The 24,937-nt window shown below is 47.5% G+C and overlaps 1 protein-coding gene across 5 annotated transcripts in view; it reads left to right on the top strand.

Annotated features, from left to right (window-relative positions):
* TBC1D1 (TBC1 domain family member 1) overlaps positions 1 to 24,937 on the top strand; it is a 216,860-nt gene that overhangs the window by 175,755 nt on the left and 16,168 nt on the right. For all 5 annotated transcript variants that reach the window (XM_058722869.1, XM_058722868.1, XM_058722870.1 and 2 more), the window contains 4 exons: positions 158 to 319; positions 6,236 to 6,394; positions 20,487 to 20,731; positions 22,729 to 22,888. In XM_058722869.1, the coding sequence (XP_058578852.1) occupies positions 158 to 319; positions 6,236 to 6,394; positions 20,487 to 20,731; positions 22,729 to 22,888 (726 nt within the window). The remainder of the gene's footprint in view (positions 1 to 157; positions 320 to 6,235; positions 6,395 to 20,486; positions 20,732 to 22,728; positions 22,889 to 24,937) is intronic.

Raw genomic sequence — 24,937 nt, 5'->3', positions numbered from 1 at the left:
GGTAAGGAAAATGGGGTGGCGCAGGATCAGTGACTTTAGTCTGGACCTGTCAGCTTGGCTGTAACTGCTCACCATTCCAGTAGCGATGCTAGATGCTAGGAAATGAAGACTTGTAGCCATAGCATTCTCTAACATGCTCTTGCATGATCTCTTCTAGCCTCTGAAAGCGATTTGCTGAACAAGCGCCTAAAGCTTGATTATGAAGAAATCACTCCTTGTCTTAAAGAAGTGACCACAGTGTGGGAAAAGATGCTTAGCACTCCAGGAAGATCAAAAATTAAGTTTGACATGGAAAAAATGCATTCGGCTGTTGGGCAAGGTAAGCTTTATGGGGAATCCATCCCGCCATCCTTACCTCCCATTGATGTTGGGAAGAGGTATGGAATAAAAAAACATCAAGGCCCAATTTTGGTGGCTGTTTCTCTCGTAGTTACCACACCTTTCTCTGGTCTGTTTCCACATATCTTAATTTGTGTGAGTTTCATCACCTTTCATGATTCCTCTTAATTAATTAAAATGCCCAGAAGCCTAGGAGGCAGGAAGAAGATAGGAAAACAGGGCTTAGTTGCCTACAAACTGGGTAATGATGACATATCTAAGTTAGATGGTAAAGCAAAAACTGATTGCATGGCTTCTCTGGGGAAACAACACAGTTTTATGCACAGACTTCGGACAGGTCGTCCCAGGTTTAGATCCCAGCCCTACTGATTTGCCATGTGATCTTAGGCCAGTGACTTAGCCTCTCTGAGTTCCACTTTCCCTGTTTGTGAGGTGTGGGCGATGACGGTGATTGCTGTGAGCAGTAAAAAAGCTGATACCTGGAAGCACACTGCACATCCCTGCTACCCTGGAGGGCCCGGGTGGGTAGGCGGTGTTTGTGGGTTTTTAGTGTGGTTTACTGACAGTGTGACAGTCCACACTGCTACTGGCCTAAGAATAGGACTTGGGACTAAACATTTAGAAACTTTTCCAGTAATTTGACAAGGGAGATCCAAAAAAAAAAAAAAAAGTGGACTTGTCTTTTATCAGTCTTTTTTTTTTCTGTTTCATTTTTATATAAATTCATTTTTACTGTATTTTATAACAGTATCAGCAGTGGATTGGAACATTTTAAAAGAAAACAAAAACTGGTTCTTCACAAATAGTTTGAGTAGTTCCATTTTACAGCTTAACTTTGATGATTATTAGTGTTCAAGTAAAACAACCATTTCTTTTAAATAAATGTATATTAGCATCTGCTGGCAAGATCAGAGACCTTTGGAGTCTAATTTTAGTGGTTATCACGTTCTGGTCAGTTTAGTCAAGAATAACCAAGAATTCAGACAAAGCAGTTCAAATATGTATGAAGCTTAGTTTTCTTCCGTGGACTTTGTTAGCAGCTCAGCAGAAGAAGTTGCACAGTGTTACTTATCTCAAGAGAGTGAGTGGGCCAAAGCATTTACTCCTACTGTAGTCTGTGGGCATTATTTAACCTTTATCTGAACTTGACTGTGTCAGTTTCAGTAATAATATGTAGTGATTGCTAGTTACGACTTTCCCCTTTTTATGGATAAGGAAACATGACGCTGTTGTAATGGTCCCAGGGCCTGTTCACACACCCATCTCCTGGAGTTCTCACCACCACACAGCACTACCTGTGGTTGGACCTGCCTCGGCAGTGCTCTTCTCAGAGAGCAGAAGTGTGGTGGGTGGTGAGGACTCAGACTCTTAATTGGCCAGTGGCTTCCCGTGTGACCTTTGGCAGGTGTCCTCGCCCTCTTGGGCTCCAGCCTTCTGGCAGCTAGAGTGAGAGGCATAGACCCTACAGAGGGTCTCACAACTCTCTTCCAGTTCTCACGTTCTTTTGCCCCTGGTGATTGCTGGAGGCTTACCATTGCACCAAGTGGCCCCAGATTGCCATTTGGAAAAGGGAGAGAGCAGAAAAAAGAAGGACTCTGTTCTTTCCCTTTTCACTATTGACTATATGATGGTCTTCAGGTGGCTTTGCTTGTACAAAAGGTAAATCGCATGGGTCTGTGACAGCTGTTCTGAATGTTTGAGTTTCTTGGAAACTGGCACCTGGAGATACTGGTTTCCATTATGTATTTGACAAGAGGGAACTGATGGAAACACTCCAGGCATCTGGAACCTGTGTAGTGAAGTTTGGGATAGGTGATTGTACAGTTTGTAAACTGAGATGAGCTGAGGCTAACCCTCTTGTGTCCACTGACATGGTCATATCATACCTTCTGTGGCAGAAACTCTATTTCTAACTGCACAAGGGGCTTTTTCAGTTATTCGGCTGGTTTTAACACATAAGATGTAATGACTCCAAACAAATGCCCACAGTTCATCTTGTAGCTCAGAATAAAAAACAAGTTTGGGGGGGGGGGGAGGTCAGAACCACCCCTTTGGCCTCTTAGGTAGAAGCCAAGTTACTACAGAGACTTTGAAAGAGAAGATAGTCCCTGTGTGGGTGATGAGGCCCTTCCTCTTAATGGTCTGAGGACCCCTAAGTGATGGAAAAAGGGATCTATAAGCCTTCCAAGTTAAAATTGGATCAGAGCAGCAGGATTAGTGTGTCAGCTTAGGAGAAGGAAGAATAATTCTGTAGAGCTTTAAATAACTCAAAGCTTAGTTTGGGTTTAAATGATTTCACTGAAGATAGCAAGGTAGAGCTTTGTGAACCGGAGTATACTTTTCTAGGATTGAGATTGTGAAGAGGGCACCTCAGCAGTTGGCAGTTCAGGCCAGATGCAAACACTGCTTACCTGTGATCCAGCAATGCCACATATAGAAACCTGTTCTAGAAATTAACCAGTCAAAAATGTACTGCAGTAGGAAGAATGCATATTATGGTGTTGTGTAGCCAGTAGCTAAAACAGAACCAGAAACTCCTGCCATGTGACTGCCCTGTGCCATAGTCCTCGAAAATGACACAGTGGATTTGTATTTACTGGTGTAAGAGATGTCTGAGATAAGTAAATGAAAAAAAAAAATACTGTGTGGTCTCATGTACAGTTGTATATTTCTGTATGCACATAGTGTGTGACACATGCATGACACAATTGCAGATATCCGAGTAATAGGATGACCATACATCCGGTTTGCCTGGCACAGCCCTGGTTTACAGCTTGTCCCAGTGAAATAATAAATAGCCTTCCTCTCTGCTTTCAAATGCTTCCTGCTTTGGCGTGGTGAATTATGTGTTCACTCTAGTTATGAGTGAGTGGTTTTTCACTTTCTTTATACCTTTTGCATTTTTAGAAGGGCTTTTTTTTTTTTTAAGTGGTGAGCACAAATTACTTTTGAAGTCAGTAAAAATAAAAAGGTGTTTATATTCAGGGGGAGAGTGGCCTCCTGTCCACCCGGAACCCTGCCTGCAGGCCCAGGGTACGTACGAGTGGAGGCAAACTGAGCATGGGGAAGGCTGTTCCAGTCCTTCTCAGCAAAAACATTGGCTCCAATTCGCATGACTCTTTGTTTTTAAATCACAAAACCTAAGCTCTCTTAAATACGAGAATATGTGGTACTGTCCAATGACACAAGCGATATGCTCTTCTTCCAAAAAATAAACGTCTGATAAGATAATGGGAATGATTTAGTAATAAGAGGAAATTGGTTATCTCATACCTTGGGAAAATATCCCAGTTTTAAAAAAATAGTTTGTGAAAAAGCCCCACTATAAATCACTTAACATGGTGACTGTTTCTCAGGCCACATTTACTTCTATTATAGTTTGAAATGTTAAGGGCTTGTGTGTGCGTGTGTACACACACACACACACACACACACACACACAATGATATTCTTCGAAGCGGGGAGAGAGGAATGGAGTAATCTAAAAAGGCAGATGTCAGGGTGTGTTAGTTTCCTATTGCTTCCGTAACAAATTATTACAAAATTGATGGCTAAAACAGAAATTTTCTTCTCACACTCCTGGAGACTAGAAGTCTGGGGTCAGGGTGTGGACAGGGACACACTGGGCATCCCTTGGCTTGTGGCTGCGTCACTGTGCTCTCTGTCTCCATGATCACATTGCCTGCTCTTCTCGTCTTCTCTGTGTCTCTTGTAATGACACATGTCATTGGATAGAGGGCCCACTTGTATCATAAGGGTGCTGATCTCATTTTCAGACCTTAATTATGTCTACAAAGACTCTTTTTCCAAATCATGTTCACAGGTTCCAGGGGTTAGGATGCAGACACACATCTTTGGGGGCCACCATTCAACCCACTACACAGGATCATGAGATTAATGCCAAGACCAGCATTTAGAAAGGGTGTGAGTTGTGGTCACAGTGAAGTGTGGCCCTGTATTTCTCCCACAGGCTCGCCTTTTTTGTTTTCTTTTACAACTGGGCTGTGTAAGGGAAAAGTCAAATTGCTTACCGTACCCAGGATATTTCTAGGAGATGGCTGAGTGATTGTTCTAAATAGTTCCTTGTGGATCTGGTAATAAATGAAATTGACCACTATCTGGTTCAGATCCACGAATGATGATTTCATTATTAACCGCCAGGCAAGAAGAACACAAAATACATGTTCTCTGGTCCCCACCCGAGTAGCAGCTTGCTGACTGCTCTGACAGAGACGACAGTCCCTCCCTCTGCTCTGCTCCTACCCAGCTGGGTGATCTCGGCTGAGGGACCTGTTCCTGTGGGCTTCAGCTTCCTTGTCTTTACCAGGAAGGGCCATCATCCAGCGTCCCTCAGTGGGTCGTGGGGACAACGATGCAGTACTTAGGATGGCGACAGCACCTGGCAACCTCGTGCTGGTCTAACCTGCCGCTGCTGTCTTGCCAAGGGTACAGACTTCCGTCAGATGTGGCCAGTGGAAAACCAGGAAAACTGTCTTTCTGGGCAGACGCTCTGATGAGCAGGAAAGTGTTCAAAGCGGTCCCATTTTTTCGTGGAAGGAAGGAGACCTCAGTCCCTCAATCAGAGGCTCCTTTTCTCTCCAGAGGACTCCTGTCAGAGACGAGACAGATTTGGTGTCTTACTCTGCAGGCTCCCTTGTCTCCCCATTTCTACATTCGGGCCTTGTAACAGCTTAATGGTGAACCAAAAAGTTCTGAATCAGAACCGTCAATATTCCTGCAAAGTTTGCCTTAAATGACGTCATTGGCTTTAAGAGAACTTCTCCTAGTTTCAGAGGACATTTTTTTTTTTTAATTTTTTTTTCAACGTTTTTTATTTATTTTGGGGACAGAGAGAGACATAGCATGAACGGGGGAGGGGCAGAGAGAGAGGGAGACACAGAATCGGAAACAGGCTCCAGGCTCCGAGCCATCAGCCCAGAGCCCGACGCGGGGCTCGAACTCACGGACCGCGAGATCGTGACCTGGCTGAAGTCGGACGCTTAACCGACTGCGCCACCCAGGTGCCCCTCAGAGGACATTTTTAATCATGTTGCGTAGTCAAATCAGTTGTACTGAAAACGTGGAGTAGAGGCTCTCGGGTGGCTTTTCTTGTTTTCCTGTCCCAGTTGAATGCTGCCCGAGGCACGTTTGTGTGGACGGCGGCCAGTCCGGCCTCTTGTCCCTTTCTTAGCCCACCTTGTAGACGGTGTCTAATCCGTATTCCCCAATTAGGCTGCCCCCTCCCCAGCTCAGAAACATTCCGGGGTTCCCCAGAGCTGCCACATAAAGTGCAGGTAGCTTGCCTTTTATTTCGTCTCTAATAAATCCCTTCCCCCTTCCCACTGCCACCTGCCCCCACCACACATGCGCCCTGCACCCGAGGCAGAGAAACACGGAGAGTTTTCTTCCTCCGACGTGTCTTCTCTCTCCCTTACCCTTCCCACAGTCTTACATCTTGGCACAAGTGAAGGATTCTGTGAAATCTTGCCATCCTTCATCTGAACCCTCGTATGAGACAACATTTTGCATTGTAGTTTTACACACCTGGGAGTCTTTCCCTCGAACATTAATTGGCACCAGATGGGGGCTCATATTCAGCTTATCCACCCCCCCCCCCCCCCCCCCGCCCAAGTGTAGCACAGTCCGAACATCATATATATTTGAAAGCCGTAAGGAAAGTGCGAGGGGCCAGTGGAGGTGGGGGGAAGGACGGGGGTGTGGAGGAAGGAAGGAAGGGGAGCAGGCAGGACAAAATTTTAGTTGTTTCCTTTCCCTTTCGACGCTGCTAATTCATATGAAACAAGAGGTTGTCAGTGGAGTGAAACCTAACTCATTTTTATTATTATGTCGTACTCTGAGCATAAAATCTCTCTGTTTCCTGCCCCTTCTCCTGAAGGTGTGCCACGTCATCACCGGGGGGAGATCTGGAAATTCCTAGCAGAGCAGCACCACCTCAAACACCAGTTTCCCAGTAAGCAGCAGCCAAAGGACACGCCATACAAAGAACTCTTGAAACGGCTCACCTCCCAACAGCACGCGATTCTTATTGACCTCGGTAAGTCTGCATTTGGTTCGACACGAAAATGGAAGGTCCACTCACTTGAAAAGTCTGGAGAGACTGTCTGAGTTATTTAGTGATCCGCCTTTAGGTTTAGCAATCAAAATTTACTGCTGAGACGTTCAAATGGAAAAGCCCTGGAGTAATCACAGCTGCCTGGAGTCATGTACTTGAAAGTGTATAAAAAGTCTCTCTCTCTGTTGTTGACTCCACTCCGCACGAAGGCTCCGCTCGTGATCATCGTTCAGTTCAGTAATTCAGATACTGATAGGCAGTTTTATCGTCAACCAAAGGAACGTCCTGGAAAACAGAAGTGTCCATACCAAGGCTTGGTCTAATCACAGGAGCCGCCCCCTGGTCTTTACTAATTACAAACAGCACTTACGAGAAAAATTGTGGAAAGCAGTTTATGGGTGGGTTGTGGGCCATTTTGTTTTGGAAACGGGGTGGCACTGGTCTCTTGAACAGTGTTAAAAATGCTAAGATGGACATAGTGTATTGGCTGTATCCGCAGGTGCCCCGGTGAAGGACTCGTGGAATTGGGATGTAGCTGTGGTATCTGAAAGGGCCCCTGACCTGTCCGTGGCTGTGGGTGCAGGTGGGGTGCATCCTCTTCTGGCCCCACGTGGCAGGAGCTCGGCCCTGTGGCTTTTAGAGGACATGGTCCTGCTTCTGGAACGTCCATCCCGGCTGCTGCTGCCACCAAGGGCGCCCGAGGGTCCGTCTGTGCTTTGGGCCCCGCAGTGGCCGTGCAGCAGCCGGGAGGTGAGGATATTTCCCAGTAATCTGGGGTGTGATCTAGATCAGACAGCATCGAGTCTTATCTGTCTGGCCACACAGCAGATTAAAAGGTCAACTGCATACAAGTTCTTCATTAGGTCCGAGCTCAGATGTCACCTCTGAGAAACTGTGTCTTCAGACGATGAGGTGCTGCTGCTAAGCCTCTCTGTCCCGCTCCATGATACTTACACATTCATTATTGTTCCAATTACCGTTGTTACTTAAAGCTACTATGTAACTTTACCTTGAGCCAAATGCCGTGTAAAGTTACTTAACTCGCCTTTTTTAGTTTTCACACCAGGACCAGCTACCTATTGTTCTATCTCTGTTGAGAGTTGAGAAGATTGAAACACTGAGAGACGTTAAGTAACTTGCTTAAAGTAACACAGCTGGTGTGCTGCTGAGCAGTGTGGCTGCAGGGCCTGTGCCCTCTACCCCTCCCTCCCCAGCCAGTGTCCTTAATGAATGGGCAGCGCCTTCCTACTGCCCTTCTCTGTCTAATGCCGTGCTCTGCGGGCTGGACTGGGGCTGATGTACCTTCCTACCCCCAGCTCCTGGGACAGAGCCCGTCACGTAGTAGGTGCTGAGAAGTCTGAGCTGCTGAACAGGAGCCACCGCACTGGCGTGCCACTCTCACATGACCCCCGTAACGGCCCTGGGAAATGGGCCCTGTATCCTCTTAAGAAATGAGGAAACTGAGGCACAGAGAGGTCCGTTCTCGACCATAGACACACAGTTAACTGGCAGGACCTCACCCCGCTGTGGCTGTGTGCCACAGTAAGGCCCCTCTGTCCTGAGGCCCTCTGAGCCCATGATCCCCATGTGTTCCCGTGGAAATGGCTGGCCGGGTGAAGGGTGATGCTGACGGACCATGATGACTCCGTGGGGACAGTGTACAAGGCGTGGGGCTGGAGCCCGTTTGGCCCACTGACCCCAAGGAAAGCAGTTTTGTGACCTGGCAGCTGTGTTTGCTGATGTGATGAGTAACAAAAAAATGACACTGTGTTCCTATCACGTGAAATGAAGTGAAAAATAAGTTGAGAGTAGGAGGTAGAAGGGGGTGGGAGGCATAGCCGTTTTCTGCATCTGCCCCCCACTCCACGGTGGGGTGGGAGGAGGAGGCGGGACCATGTTCTCCCTTCTTCAGTAAAGATGTTCCCTTCTCTGTCTCCTGCTGCTCTCCTGTACTCACTTTTCTGCAGATGGGGAAGAGAAGGCCAGGTCAGCTCAAGGGCCTGGGGTGGGGGTGCCGCCCCTGCTGTGAGCCCACTGCAGGCTGTCCTCCGGTCAGCACTGGGCTCGTGAGAGTTGAGATGCTGCCTTTTCTCATTCATGGGCAGGGCCAGGCTGCACTCACATCCTCTGGTCCCTGCCTGTCTCCCAGCACCCCCTCGCACCCCCAGAGGCCGGCTGCAGCCACCCTCCCCAACCGCACTGGCTGCCTCTCTGCCTCACCTCTTTCCCAGTCCTGGCCTGGCCTCTACTGCGGGCCCTCCGAATGCACGCCCGAGGCCTGAAAAAGCTCTTTCCAGCAGTGCATCTTCAAGAAACCTCTGTGCGTGTCTCCGGGTTTTATCCAGGGAGCCTTCAGAGCCAGACTGCTCTCCTGACTTGAGCTGGGAAGACCACCCAGCAGTGGGCCCCGGTGTGCAGCCCACGGGCTCTGCTCAGTCGGGTTTCAGGGAGCGCTCACGCGGGAGTTCTAGCAGACTTTGCCACTGCTTCCCCCTCACTCCTCGCCAAGGGGCAGCGTGTGCCCACCTAGTTGTTTAGTCTGCACTGTGGCTAACGCGAGGCCTAGTAAAGGTGTGCAGTGCTGCCCAAAACCAAATCCGTATTTCAGTTTTTCCTAGAAGGCGGCATCTTTATCCTGGCCACAACAGAATGCCTGTTGATTGGGGTATTTTGGAACTTCATGGGTTTTTGTTTTCCTGCCGCTTGCTTTATTTTCTGAAATGAGCTGCTAATGTAATCAGCTTTTTATAAGGTTTTTCCCTGCAAAGAGTAAGAATAATAGGTAGTCAGGCAGTTTCATAGTTTATAAAACATATTGCTTAGCCTTGTCGGGTTTCAACTTTACACAACACTATGTGAATGTGGACACATATTATTTCCACTTTAGAGATGATAAACGAAGCCCAGAGAGGTAGTGTGCTTTGTCCAACTTACAAGCTGCTCGGTGGCAGAAAGTTCTGGAACCTAGGTCATCTTAGTGTCTGTATCGTGTCCCTTCCAGGACACCCTGTAGCTTCTGTCTTTCTTGGATCTGCCTCCCACCTGCCAACACAGCTTCCCCACCTTAGGGATAACCACACCCAGCCCAGGGAAAATAGAGCAGAGGATGCTTAGCGACTCATTCTTAGTTCAGGAACCTGCCCCAGCCTCTTAAGCCTGGTTCCACCTACAATAATTCATGCTGCCCCCAGGTAATTGCAGCTTTTCTCTTCTCTGGCTCTCCCTACTGAGTAGACCACATGACAACCAACATCCTGCCTTCTGGCTGTGCCTCTCACTCTGGTCACGGCCACACTTAAAAGCTGCCGGTGACAGTGAGCAGCTAGCTGGAGACCCCCTTCACGCTCCCTTCCTCGGTCTTCTACCATTTCAGGGCTCCTGTCCCTGGCATCCCAGCCTGGATACCTTTCAGCACTCAGAACTTGCACCTACGAGGCTCTCCATCCTCTCCCCTGATAGGAGGGATTTAGCCAGAACAAAATGTGAACAGGTAATCTGAGAACACAGATGGAAACTGCTCCCGATCCTCCCCCACATCATTTACTTGTTTTATTAATCTGTGTTCTATAGGTTAGTAAAGCGGTGGCATAGTTTATATACTCCACAGAGGTCTAGTGAGTCTTTGGTGACCAGTAATAGTATTTTTGAGGGACTTCGAGTCTTTTTTTTTTTTTTTTTTTTGAGAGAGAGAGAGAGAGAGAGAGAGAGAGAGAGAATATCCCAAGCAGTCTCCATGCTCTCAGCACAGAGCCCAACATGGGGCTCAGTCCCACCAACCATGATATCATGACCTGAGCTGAAATCAAGAGTCAGACGCTTAACCAACTGAGCCACCCAGGTGCCCCTGAAGGACTTCTAGAGACCCTTCATCAGTGACACCTACACGGGGTTAGCCATGCCCGTGCTGCAGCGAGAGGCAAAGCAGGTATCCACGGACATGGTGGGGTCCACGATCCAGCATGGGAGCTGTCGTACTGATTTTTGCTTCCACTTAACATATTGTAACCAAAGGTGTAAAGCCTGCCTGGTATCTTGAAGAAAAGGAGCTGTAATCCAAGTGTTATAAAAAAGAATTTTCTCCTTGCTTTTTTAGAATCCATAAAAGATGAGGAGGAGAAGAGCCTCCAGAGTGAAGGATGAGCCGAGAGTGTTTAAGAAGACTAAATAGAGAAGGGCAGACAGGGTTTTCCCTTCTCCCTCCCTGTTTGGTATTTGCCTCACTTGGCCGTGCCACAAAAGCTGAGTGCTGTGCGCTTTGGGTAGGAGATGGGGTTGTTTGTTAGCAGAGGATGGGTGCTGGTAGCCTTTTCATTTTTGGGTTGAAGTCCTGTGTGAGAAGCTAAAAAGCATTGATGGCAAAACCCAGAAAAGTAGCTAGAATTTGTTGCACAGCAGTCTTGCTATGTAACACTCCTCTGTGTCCAGTTGGGGACTTGGGCAGGATGGAGATCAAATGAACAGTCACAGCTGAACAGTCACAGCACCAACGGCTACATGCATAATTTCAGCAGGTCTGTCCTTGGCTCTGGTATTATCAAGACCACATTATGGGAACGTATTGATCCCCGAAATAGCATATTGATCACTCTTGAACCTCAGAGTGACAGGACTAAATGTGGATGTGATACAGCAGGGTGGCTTCATGTCTCCCTCTATTCTTCAAGCCAGTCACCGGTGTGCTGGCAAACAGCTCCCCCAAGCCCGTCAAAAGGAGGCCTGATGATAGAATTTGCAGATTTCCACAGTGTAAATGGGCTAATTTTAAGCCACCCACTTGAGGTCACTGATTGTGGAATTTAGCAGAGATGTGCACAGACACGGGAGGAGCCAGTTCCGACGGTCACTGGACCCAGCCAAATGTTTCCTAAAAATAATCTGCATACAGAAGATGCACTCTGTATGCACTCTCCCCACTCTGCCCCCGTGTCATTCAGTAGTCATTCCACAGATGCTTCTTGAGCACCTGGTACATTCCATGCCTTCTCAGAAAGACACATTCTAGCGGGGAAGACCAACACGAAACAACCGATGACCAAATTATTTCATTAAAATTGTGAGGAGTTGCGGAGAGCATATCTTTTCTCCAGGATTTCTCAAATTCGGCTCAGAGCTAAAACGCAACCATTTCAGAAGACCTTGGGATCACAGCTGTCATCAGGGAAGGAGCCTTGGAGATCATTCAGTTGTTAGGGTTACTGTTCCTTGTGCAGATGAGGAAGCTGAGAGGCAGAGGGTCACGTCAGAGTGCTGGTTTGCCAGTACCACCCCCTGGAGACGCAGGAGTCGCCAGGTCCCTCGTGGAAGCAGTGAAGAAAGAAACTTGTTTGTCAATTGCAGACCGAATAACTTTGCAGGTGGCCTGGTGTGTGAGAGACCACTGGCCTCCCGTAGCAGCTGCAGCGAAGTAAACCAATGCTGACGGGCTCATGGGTCTCCCCAGGATTAAGTCAAGTGAGCTGTGGAGAGAGTTGGGCAGGATACTCTTGACATTGGAATGGTATTTCTCCCGGAACCAGGCACGGGTCACCTGAGGATCCCTTGGAGGCCTTGTGAGAAACACATTCCTGAGGTCACCATCCCCGATGGGCCACTGAAGAAGACTTTTCTAGATGAGGGCCGGGAGTGTGCATGTTTACAAGTGCTTGGGTGATTCAGATGTCATTAGTGTTTGGAAACTGCTGGGAGAAAGCCCATCTTCACCCTCAAAGTGACAGAGAAGGAAAGATTCATCCTGGAAAACCATCCCTTGGCAGGGTCAACACTTAGACTGTTGAGCACTACATGAAATTAAGTTGTAGGTCATTTAGAAATACGTCTGAATTGTGGGTCTCCTTCTAGGTCTTTCCAGCACACGTCACCACGTAGACGTATGAGACACAAAATCATTCCGTGTCTTTTTAATACAAATAAGGAGTTTCTTTCTGTTCATATTTGACTCTGGTCACTCAGCAGTCTCCTCGCTCTATATGTGAGGGACACCCTGCCCTAGAGAGAAATCTGAAGGCCTACGTTTCTCTACTTCATAGCAGATGATAAAATGGTGTTTAAAGAGGCAGGTACCGTAGCCTGATGCATATGCAGGAAGGAAGGGCTTCACAGTTTTTACCCCGTTTCCCTCAGGGTTGGCAGGAGCAAGGTACTTTTCCCAAGCCGGAGTCTTTCTTTCAGTGCTCACTATGCAGCTTCTACCCTTCTCACTGAGTCAGACCCTTCTTCTAGAATCTGCACAGACTTTGAACAAACATGCATGGTAAGCAGCATTTTACTTGTAGTTAATAATGTGCGTAGTGAGCAGTGAGGTCCAAGGGGCTAAACAAGTCCTGATGTGTGCACTGCCCAAGACTCCAGTCACCAGCGGCAGATTAACATGCAGATACGTGGTCTTTATAAAATGCAGGGCTCTTTCCTGGCGCTGACTTAGTACCTTCTAAATGGGGTTGGAGGGTTGCAGCACTCAGTACCGGATTACGTGAATGCAGATGCAGATTCTCCAAGAACGTTTTTAATTGGCCTGGTCCATTTTCTGCTCACCAGGCTCGCCTCCTCCCTTCCCTCCCTCTCCTGGGTGTGTACTCAAGAGCGTGGGTGAGCTGCGGTGTTCTTTTAAAAGAACTATGATAAACACATACCTATAAACATACCATTATGAACAATGCATTTTCCAAAATAAAAGAAATTTAGAGGCACTGTTTTACGTTTTAACGTCTGGATAAATAGAATTAACTGATTCTCATTTTTGTTTCTGCATTCAATCTGTTGCGTTTATGTTGTTTGAAATACATGAAGACAAAGCCAACCTTGCATAGATAGATACGTAGCTGGAGAAGGGAGGAAGGACCACATGGACCCTCGAAAGACCAACCATACATTGAGAACTATTGACCTAGAAACATGTAATATAGGGAAACAGCGTCCCCCCAAATAGAATTCAGTACATAGACTGCACTACAAAGTCAGATGGGCAGTCCTTCTTCTTGTCCCTTTAGTCAAGAGCTTAAGACCAGAAGCTTGTGACTGTCCCTACTTAGGAGTCGGTGCAGGGGCCTCTCTTGCTGTGCCTAGTCCCAGACGCTGTGAGACAGGAAATGGCATTGGGAATGGCATTGGTAACACTGGGATGTTTGTTGCAGCTCAGTCAGGTTTGTGTGGACAGGTTTCTTGCATAAAGAAAATCAATGACAGCTTCTGACACTGCAACATGGGAGACTAGACCAGTCTGGGTAATTCCTGAAGATCTGGAAGTTTGGGGCTCACTGGTGTTTTGGTGAATCTAGATGGTGATGCTGTTTATTACTGTTTTTATTTGGAATTGTTATCAGCGTTCAGTTCCACGTGTTGATGAAATTCTAAATTCCATGGAAATCAGTTGCTAGGCCTATACTTTGCCTCAGAAGTTTGTTAGAACATGAGGTTTTCAAACTTAGGTGGGACCTTATAGTCAGAGAAAAAGTTGTGCCTCTACCTTGAAAGAGAAGTTGTGCATTTTTGCTACAGAGCTGTTGTGTGTATCTTTTCTTTTCTTTTTTTTTTTTTCCTCCTGTCTTGGTTGGAAGCTGGGTTTTTGTATGTTTTCCGTGTGGCAGATCTGAGGACCATTGCCCATGCTTGAGCACCATTAATTGCACCCACTTGTGTGGGGCATTGAACGTGTATGTACTCCCAGCCCCACAAAGTATGCATTCTGCCCTTTAAAGAAGAGGAAAATATGTGTCAGACGGGTTTGGTGGTCCATTCCGAGCTGCACATGCTGCGGTTGGAATTGTGGGCTACTCCTCTACACTTGACCATGCTGCCTCGTGGACAGATCCACATAGGAAGATTTTCTCTCCATTCATCAGAGCTCATCTGTCATGTTTTATGTAAGACGCTCAGCTAAGTTCTACATTGTGGTGGTTTTGTTTTGTTTTTTCTCCACTATTAAGAATGGGAAGGATAACACCTCTTGTTGAGGTTGCATGGGTGAATTAAGACTGAGCCTGAGAACCAAGTTCTGTCCATCCCGGTCCAAGATGTGCACCCTACCCCACACACGTGTTACCTTTCCTTTCCTTCCCTTTTTGTGAAGTTTCCGAGGGCTTAAAATAAAACCTAATTGTTCCTCACAAGTGTCCCCTAGCTTTCTACTTCCTACCCGGTCCCTTCTGTATGGGTAATTACCCTGTTTTCACTTTCATAAAATTGAGTCCTCCAGGGGAGCCTGTGTGGCTCAGTCAGTAAGTGTCTGACTCTTGATTTTGGCTCAGGTCATGATTTCACGGTTCATGAGATCGAGCCCCATGTTGTGCTCTTTGCAAATAGTGTTGAGGCTGCTTGGGATATTCTCTCTCTCTCTCTCTCTCTCTCTCTCTCTCTCTCTTTCTCTCTCTCTCTCTCTCTCTCTCTCTCTTTAAATAAATAAATAAATGAATAAATAAATAAATAAATAAATAAATAAAAACATTTAAAAACATTTTTAAAAGTGAGTCCTCCGGGAACAAGGTTGAATAGTGAATAGCGCTTGCTAAACCAAATTCAAGCATTTGGAAGCAGAAGGGTACTTTCTCTTAAAAATATTCTGTGATGTATTCTCTCACCTAATTTGTTGTAAATTGTGATAGAAATTAACACAGGTCTGTAGTCCTAGATCTGTAATTCCAAAACCCAAAAGGCTGATGAAAACCAAAAGTTTTTCTGTAACTCCTTTTTGGCAGAACGTCATGAGTCCTGGACTCTTTGGAGGCAAAGTTTGACTCAAACTGCCATGAGGCCTTTCATAGACTTTGCTGTTCTCCTTAGTGTGGCTTTGCATTAGTATCGCTGCAGAATCGTAAGTGTGATGACGCTGCGATCCTCAGCCCCGCTTGCTAGGGTTACGTAACATACAACCAATGTGTCACCTGTCTAAAATTCAGACTCTGAATTGTGAAATGCATTTCCTTCAAGGGTTTTGGTCGAGTGACTGCAGAACTATACTGAATTGGTTCCATTTATGAGGTTCTCCAAGCTTTATAGGTCCCAACAGGAATTTGCCCCACCCTCTACCCTGTCTGCTCTTCCTGATTAGTTCTTCATTTTGATGACTCACCTGGTTTCCCAGGCTAGAAACGCCGCGGCCTGCTCTCCCCTCTCTCCTCAGTCTAAGCCTGTCCCAAGAGTAGGTCCAGAGTCCAGTGCTGGTCACACTGCCCCACCACTGCTCTCCCGGGTAAGGGCCTGTGACCGCTCCCTGGCTCATGTCCAGGCTGACGTCCTCTGGCCCTTGCCTGCCCTGGGTTGTTTTGCAGGCCGGCTCCTGGAGTTTTCTTTAGCGAGGAATCATGTCTCTGACCCCTCAGTGACCTGTGCTGACTCCATGGCCCTCACACGGCCCATGGGCTAAGCCTGCTTTCCAAGCCCTTTGCTTACAGGCCCTGCTCTTAACTCTCCCGTCCTCTCTCCTGATGGGCCGACCCCAGACCTGGGGGTCCTGCCTGTGTGATCACTGCTGCCTGTGTGCTTTCCCCACCGGCCTGCTTGGTTCACACCTGTTTCCCCTGCTTGGTTCCGCTGAAGAGTCACTTCCTCCAAACAGCCTTCCTGGACTCCTGGCCTGGGCCTGGGCCAGGCCTCTTGGCTTTCGGGCTCATCTCTATAAACTGTCCTTCTGTGCCTGTCCTTCCGTGCCTGTCCTTCCAGTGCTCGCTGTCCCCATGCGATGGCAGAGAACCGCTAGTATCTTCAGTCATGTGAAATCGTCTCTCTCAGGTGACAGCCTCATGAAGGCAGGACCACCACCTCCCGTCCTCAGCACCCTGTGTAAGACCTGTGGTCACTGAATATTTGAGTTTTCTGGATTTATCTCCCCTTTTTTTTCCCCTACCAGACTGTGAGTCTCTTAAGGGCAAAAAAAAAAAAAAAAAGGTGCATCTTTCAGTTCCGTGGCACAGTTCCTGTCCCCAGGGGAGCACCGAGGCCGGGCTGGGGGAAGGATTCTGTTAGCGTGCTCACATGAGGACTTTGGAAAGCCCACATCTAGCTTGCGTGTTCTTTGGTGCACGAAGCAGGCCTAATGTGTGCTGCTGCTTGAACAGACCTTTCCCATGAATAACCGTCGTCGTCAGAACCCAGGCTTGGTGGTCACGTGGGGCACCCCGCCCCCGTGGCGGGTATTTATTCGGTGCCAGCTATGTGTGGCGTCACAGCAGGCACGCACACCCTCTTGTGTCTAGTCCTCACGGCAGCCCCGGCGAGTGCAGTCACACTCCCTCCTTCCGGGCAAGAAGGGGAGGCTCTCAGGGATCCACCAAGTGCCCAAGGTCACACAGCTGGAACAAATGGAGACAACAGTGCCTGGTACAAGGGACTGTGTGAAAGTGCTGAGTGAGAAGTAAAGCAGAAAACACCAACCGAGTTGGAGGAGCTGGGACTCCCCAGGGGAATGCTGAGGCGGCAGAGGACTCGAAGTCTCCATGAAAAAAAGGAAGGCAGGACTTTGGCTCTCCTGGCAACTCGTACTGTGAGCTGGGGACACTGTGCGTGGTAATAGCTATTTTTCCCCGATTCCCATACCTTTTCCTTTGACATCTACGGTGTGAGAACTCTGTCTCCGGAGTTAGGGACCGGAGTTCAGATCCTCGGTTGGCCACTTAATAGCTGGGTGATTTTACTGAAGGGCCTTCACCCACCGCGTTTTTCTCAGTAAAATGCGGGTAATGTTACTGTCTGCGTGGTGACTTCCTAAATCGCTCCATGGAGTATTATCAGTGTGATATATGGGCTTCTAAGATAAGTCCTGTCCCCACGTAGAGTGTGTGGATGGCTTTTTGAAGTTTCCTAAGTCAGGGACCCACAGTCCAGAGGTGTTTGCATATGTACTTCAGATGCTCTCCAAGTGTGCATCTGAGGGCTTGTTCTTAGCAGAGGAGATGCTACGTGGAAGTTTTTCTTGGTGAAATTGGATAACATTCTAGATCTGTAGTTGATCAGAAAGTGTTCGGGCCTTGCCACCAGCGACTGCGGAGCAGAGCTTGAGGCCAGCGCCCTTTGGGTCCTGCGCTCCATGGAGCTTTGGTGTGACACCATTGGTGGCCTGGCTCTGCCGTCAGACTGTCCCGGGACCCTCCTCCAGCTGAACCTTTTCCAAGAGGTGCTTGTTGGAGGCCTGAAGATAGAGCATGAGAAGTTCTCATGTGGTTCTTTTTTTCACGTCAGCATGCTGATAAAGGTCATGTGTTGGGCGGAATTTGGCCTAAGGTTTGCTTTCTCGTAACATACTGTTTGGGGGGAAAGCTGCGGGGAAGGCGGCTGGAGCAATCCCTGAAGCTTCCTAGGGGACCGCCTGCCTCAAACAGGGTGTACAGTTTGCAGGGCCTGTTGCAAAATGAAAATGCAGAATCGCTTGTCCAAAAATTATTAAGAATTTCAAGACAGTGGGACAGCAGAGCATTAAACCCAGCACGAGACCTTTCTAAGCACACAGCCATTGTGATCACACGGGACACGATGCCTGTGAATGCCCCGCCCCAAATCTGATAATTGTTGAGTGCTCTAATTGCCAGAAGTCACTCCCTGGCTTGCTGGGCTCATCTTAGTAGGAGTCTTTGCAAGGATTAAATGAGAAATGTCCACCATTGATAGATGAATGGATAAATACGTGGTATATATACATGGAGTATTATTCAGCGATAAAAAAGACTAGGATCTTGCCATTTACAACATGGATGGACCCAGAGGGTATAATGTTAACTGAAATAAGACAGAGAAAGACAAAGACCACATGCTTTCACTTGCATATGGAATCTAAAAAACAAAAATGAGCAAACAAAAAAAACCCCAGAAACCGACTCATAAATACAGAGACACCAGTGTTTGCTAGAGGGGAGGGGTGTCAGGGTGGGTGAAATAGGTGAAGGGGATTAAGAAGGGGTATAAATGTCCAGTTATGAAATAAGTCACAGAGATGAAAAGTACAGCACAGGAAAGGTAGTCAGTACTGTAATAACGTCGTCTGGTGACTACACTTCCCGTGTTGAGTATTGAGTAAGGTACAGAATTGTCAAATCTGTACACCTGAAACTGAAATAACACTGTATGTCAACTGTGATCATAAAAGTAAGTTTAAAAATGCCCCCTCCACACACAGGCCATTTAGTGCTGGCTCTTGTTTCTGTGAGGGGTAGCATCTAACACGAGAGGGCGGCCCGACTAGCAGAAGCGCCAGCACGGACAGATTGAAAGGTGACCGATCTTCCCCGGCGTTCCTGCATGCCACATGAGGTCTGTGTGTTCCGCCTCCTGTACCTGTTTGAGACCCAGAGGAGGTCGGAGGGAAGGGTGCATGCTGGGCTGGAGCAGGGGCACGCGCAAAATACGCAGAGGTGGGAAGAGCCCCGTCCGCTTCGAAGCAGGTGGGGGAAACGGAGTGAAGAGCTTCCTGTCTACTTTTGCCCTGATCCCTTTGAGAATCCAGGGAAAGCGATACCTCACGCTGTTAATACAATGGGCACAGGCGTTACTGAGCACTTGCAATACAGCAGCTCCAAACTGAGATGTGCTGTCAGTACAAGGAGTACAGTTTGGTTTCAGAGGCTTCATATGAAAAAAAGGAACGCGGAATGTCTCAGTAATTTGTGTATTGATTATCTGTTGAAATAACATTTGTTTATGTTGGGTTAAACAAACAGTCTTAAAATTAATTTTACCTGTTGCTTTTTAATATGGCTGAAGGAAAATTTTTAATTACATGTGTGCCTGTCACCACAGTTGTTACATGCTGTAGACTAGGAAAATGCACAGGAGGCATAGTACACCCTCTCATGCTCTCACACACACTTGCAGGGCTGCGCGCAGCCCAGGGAGGTTCAGAGCCTCTGAACACCCCCTCCCTGCTCCCCGGCCATGCCCTGGAGTAGAGGATGAGGCGGGGAGAGTAGGTGAGGAGGTGTGCAGAGCTCCCAGGCTGGGGGGGTAGGATTTGTTCTTTGAGCACGGGGGGGCTGTTGATTGCTTTCCAGCAGTGGGGGGTGACGTGTTCAGGGTGTGTTTGGGGACGATTTGTTGGGGGAAGAGGTAGAGCGGGCACTGAATGAATGCAGGACAAGAGATCAGGAAAGTAGTTAGGCCGTGGCTGTCCTCTTAAGTCAAGTTCAGACAACCCGATCTGGATTAGTTAAGTGCTTTCTCATGAGCCCGAGGAAGAACACATAAATGCATCCTCCCTTTGCTGAGGCTGAATAAGGTGAACAATGAACTTGTGGCCTAGATGCACCTTCTGCCTTTACTGATCCAGACAAGGCTGTAATTCTCACCTGGGTCCAAGGTTGGCCCTCAGCTTGGCTCTAGACGTTTCCTCTCTCAATCAAGTACTTTTCTCCCTGGGAGCACATTTCCCTGTCATGCGCATTCCAGAAGGAGGGGGGTGAGGTGGTATTTGACAGGTATCAGCCACAAAAGCCTACGGGACAAAAGAAGTCCTTAAACCTTATCTGAATACCAGCTTTTTATGAAAATAATCAGGATGTTGAAGGTTTGGGTTGTTTTTTTTTTTTTTTTTCTTTCTTTTTCTTTCTGGAAGGTAACTGTTTTGTGTAAAAGAAAACACCTGCTGCTTCTCGGTCTGTTTCAAAGCGCTGCCTGTGGTTTAAGAGTACAGAAATATGCATGTGGCGTGAAGCATTTGCAGGCAGAACATGGAAAAGCTGGTTGGGGCGTGTCCATAGAAAGGCGAGGCCTGTGGCTGCAGGTGGGTGAGGTGGGACAAGCTGGTAACAGAGCCACAGCTGTCCCCTCCTTGTGAGAGTAGAGGTACGTTCAGAGGATCGACAGTTTTCTTTTTGTTGTACATTGAAATCCAGATAACTGCAGGACCAAAGGTGGTTCTTATTTCTTTCACCTGAAGCACCGTCAAAGAAGGCACGGATCATTGCCGATTTTTTACTTGCTAACGTTACTCTAAGAGCAACCACCTACTCTTGTTGACAGAGCTGGTTTGTAATCCACCTTCCAAAGATCTGTTCTTTAACCTGAAGCACATCGGATTTCTGGTTCAATAAGCTTGCTTTCTTTTCTTTCTTTTCTTTTTGTTGATTATTATAACTAACGTGTATTATTTTTGCAGGGCGAACCTTTCCAACACATCCGTACTTCTCGGCGCAGCTGGGGGCGGGCCAGCTCTCACTTTACAACATTCTGAAGGCCTACTCGCTTCTCGACCAGGAAGTGGGGTACTGCCAGGGTCTCAGCTTTGTAGCGGGCATCTTGCTGCTTCACATGGGTGAGGAAGAGGCATTTCACATGCTCAAGTTCCTGATGTTTGAAATGGGACTGCGGAAACAGTACCGGCCGGACATGATTATTTTACAGGTAGAGAGCGCTCCTTACGCGTATGCCAGAGACAAATGCCAAAAATGTTTACGATCCCTTTCCAGGTCTCTGTGAGGAACTTTCCCCACCGTCCATTAACACCAGAGTAGCTGTCATTGCCGGGCACTGCCCATGTGCTAGGCGTTTCATATTGCCCTTCTCCCCTCAGCAGCCCTCAGGGAGACGCTATTCATCAGCTCAATTTATAGATGGGAAGACTGAGGCTCAGGTTACCCAGCTAGCGAGTGGCGGGGTTGGGGTTTAAAGCCGGCCCTGTCTGACTCTGGGCCCTCCCTTTACCCTCCATCACACCCCCTTCGGGAGATCTGATTTCTGCCTCCCACTGTGTCAGCCACTTCCTCTGCCAGGGATCCCCCTCAGCACACCCAGGCTTCAGCTCAAATACCGAATCCTGCTAGAAGCTCTTCCTGACCACCTGATGTTGTGTCCCACACTTCACCCCTCCCCAGGCACATGTACTGTGTTATGCCGCCTCGTTTCTTTTGCCATGAAACACTCACTGCCTGAAAGTATCTATCTTGTTTCCTTACTTGTTGACCTGTGTATCTTCTGACTTCTCTTAAAACATACCATGAGAAGGGAGGGATCTTACCTGTCTTGGAGCTTCATCCCTAGTTCCTAGAACAGTGCCTGGGATGAAGTAGGCACCTGGTCGGTATTTGTTGAATGGACAAGTGGCAGGGGGCAGGCCAGAGCAAAAGAAAACCAAAGAGCGGTGTGTGTAAGTGCTGCCACTGCAACCTTTCAGAGGTAGGGAGAGCTCCGGGCCCTGCTGCGGGACTATTCCGAAACGTTGGAGCACATGCATACACGTTCCCTTACCAGCAAGTTCTCGGATATCAGAGCCTTAGAAAGTATTTTTTGGACAGGATACGTGAGAGCCAAGGACTCTTTGGAGCACCAAATTGGGTGCTTAAAAATGCTTTCGCCTCCACCTGTGAATACGAACCACATGAACATAAAATTCCCACAAAACAAAGCTATTTCACTAAAAAATTTGGACCCACAGAAGACTGCCCACAGCTACAGTCAGGTTCTTTCTATGTGCTCCCCATTAGCTTCAATATAGGCGCATCTCCCATCTGAGAGAGCAGAATTTTCAAGTTAATTTAGCATTAACTTGAAGCACACGGCCATCTTTGGGCTGGGGGCCTTAGTGACTAGATTCCTTTCGATCCAAAAAAGCCACAGCTACTACTGAAGATGGCTGTGTGGTCTGGGCCTCTGGAAACACTTGTTTTTGCCAGTTTGGAAAGTATGTGTCCAACCTATAGCATCTGATTGGGGTTCTGACCCTTTCCAGATTGTTTCTTTGGGCTCAGCCATCACCGACTGCAGAAATCTGGGCTGACGCTAGGACCCCTGTGAGCCGTGGGACCCATCATGAGCTTCCTGCCAGAACCATAGCAGTCTCTGAAGAGGGGACCCTTTGGAAAAGTTATTTTCTCCATCTTGAGATAAACACTTGTCTTCCTATTTTAACTTGCCTGGGATCTGTGTATATTTCAGGGGGCAGTCGGGGTCTAGAGTGAATTTACTAAGTGAGCGGGTGTAATAGAGCCTTTCCACAGTGCCATCATGTGCCCCCCTTTGCTCTTAGCAGAGAGGCTGGCTTTACATTTCGGATTCCCCTGGGTTTGAGTTTTGCTAGGAATGTGTATTTATAAGAGAGTTTGAAATGTTCCCAGCAGACAGATGTTTCGATTCTCTTAGCCAAGGAACACAAGGAACGGTAGAAAGGCAGTGGTAGGAGGAGCCCGGATGTAAGTGTGCTGGGCCACACCTGGCCAGGACCTCGCAGGCACCGGGCACCCAGGATGTGCCTGTTGGATAAGGGTAGTGGAGATCAGTGGTTATCACAATCCAAATAGAGTGTTTGACACCGTGATAAATCTCTCACAGCCTGAGTGGGATGAGTAACTGAACACACGTAGCAGGAATCTGATTGTGACACCTGTGCATGTGTGTCCCCACAGATCCAGATGTACCAGCTCTCGAGGCTTCTTCACGATTACCACAGAGACCTCTACAATCACCTCGAGGAGCATGAGATCGGCCCGAGCCTCTATGCCGCCCCCTGGTTTCTCACCGTGTTTGCCTCACAGTTCCCTCTGGGATTTGTAGCCAGAGTCTTCGGTAAGTGTGTGTAATCTGTTTGCCTGAACCAGCCTTCTCCTGTCAGATGGGAAACATTTAGTCTCGTCCTGTGGGGAGTCTCGTCATTTGTATACCTGCATCTTCTACAAGAATGGGGTGATTTGATGCTCTGAATCTAGTCAGTGTTGGGTTTTGTGGATTTCAAGACCTGCTTCACCTCTGATACTTACCTGGTGGGGTTTAGACCCACTCTTCTCACTGCCAGCCGTCCCCGGAGCAGACGTCTTAAAGACGTGGCCAGGGAGCCCCATGCTTGTATTCCAGGCGTGTGTCTCTCATGAATCATCTTCCGCAACCTCTCTGACCTGCGGTTCTGTTCGTTGATGGCTCCTTGGAACTTTTTGTCCCATGACTTCTGGGCTCCTGTTCTTTTCTACATTCCTCCCGTGTCTCTTCTTCCCTGCCCTTGGCTCTGCATTTCCTTTGTCCACTCACTGTGGAAGCCCCTCCCTGCTGCACCTCACGTGGCCCCCGCCTCATCTTCCCAGAGCCCCCAGCCCTTCACCACTGTGCCCACTGGGACCGCAGGCAGCTCACATTTCAAATGTCTCCTACTTTCTTGATTTACTTTTTGAGAAGATTGTCTCTGTCAAAGTTAAACGGTTATTCACATGCAAAGTCTCCAAGTGGCCTTGAGATGGCAGAGGTAATAATCACATCTGCTCAGGCTCAGGAGCCCAGTGACCCCCATGAGCCTGGGCAGCTCTCAGACACTGGGTTTTCCCTGCTTCAGAGTGAAAGAACTATTTTGAGAATTCAGGTTCTTTTTAATTTTCTTCTCTTACTGCGGAGGTTATTAAAAAATTGATAATCCTCACACATCGAGTGTTTTTTTTAATTTTTTTTTTTTTCAACGTTTTTTATTTATTTTTGGGACAGAGAGAGACAGAGCATGAACGGGGGAGGGGCAGAGAGAGAGGGAGACACAGAATCGGAAACAGGCTCCAGGCTCCGAGCCATCGGCCCTGAGCCTGACGCGGGGCTCGAACTCGCGGACCGCGAGATCGTGACCTGGCTGAAGTCGGACGCTTAACCGACTGCGCCACCCAGGCGCCCAACATCGAGTGTTTTAAAAGTGTCACTGATGGGCGCGTGGGTGGCTCAGTCGGTTAAGCATCCTACGTCATGATCTCATGGTTCGTGCGTTCGAGCCCCACATCCATCAGGCTCTCAGCTATCAGCTCACGGAGCCCACTGCAGATCCTGTCTCCCTCTCTCTGCCCCTCCCCTCCTCTCTCTCTCTCTCTCTCTCTCAAAAATAAATAAAACTTTTAAAAAATTATAAAAAATAAAGTGTCACTGATGTTCAGTCACTTGATAGCTTAAAAATCTGTAGTCTTCTCATACTCTTTCAGATTTGCTTCTAGAATTAGAGACCATCTCAAAGAGAATGTCCAAAAACATTGCAAGAGCACTCCTTTGGCATGCTTGGGAAAGACAACTTGTAGATGCAAATTCTAGATGCCTGAAATTTGCTTTTTAACATCGGTAGGCATTGAGTTGGTCTTTGCTCCTCTTTTCCCCAGGGTACTAGATTTTTATTCTTACTCCTATCCACAAGGACTTCTAAAGACTTTATTTACCATTTGGCTTTACTAGAAGAATCCATGTTCTGAAAATATTTTCTACCTGCATCCCCTTTTGCATAACTCCCTCCCCAAACTGATTCTTATTTTATGTCCCTTAAAAAAAAATCATTGGAACGAAAGAGATACTTAAAAAAAAAAAAAAAAAAATCTCTCCTGGTTAAATAAATCATTAGTGAGATTTCATGAACTATTTATATTTATACCATAGTTTAAAAAGAAGATAATTAAAAGCCTCAATTAAAAAAAAACAAACCACCTCAGAATTGTCTGCTTAGTTTACTAATGAAAGAATCACCGAAACCATACGATCTCTAGCTGTAGGCTGTAGTCTTTCTTGCCAAAAATGTCTATATTTTCTTTTTACTTTTCTTACTCTGGAACTTAAAATAATTAGTGCACTTTAGTTTTTCTCCTGATTTTTTCAAACAGGAGAGGAGTG

The sequence above is a fragment of the Neofelis nebulosa genome, chromosome 3 (genome assembly GCF_028018385.1).
Source record: "Neofelis nebulosa isolate mNeoNeb1 chromosome 3, mNeoNeb1.pri, whole genome shotgun sequence".
NCBI classification, from domain to species: Eukaryota; Metazoa; Chordata; class Mammalia; order Carnivora; family Felidae; genus Neofelis; species Neofelis nebulosa.
The sequence above is the reverse complement of the archived record's forward strand: the minus strand, read 5'-3'. Positions and strand labels throughout refer to the sequence as shown.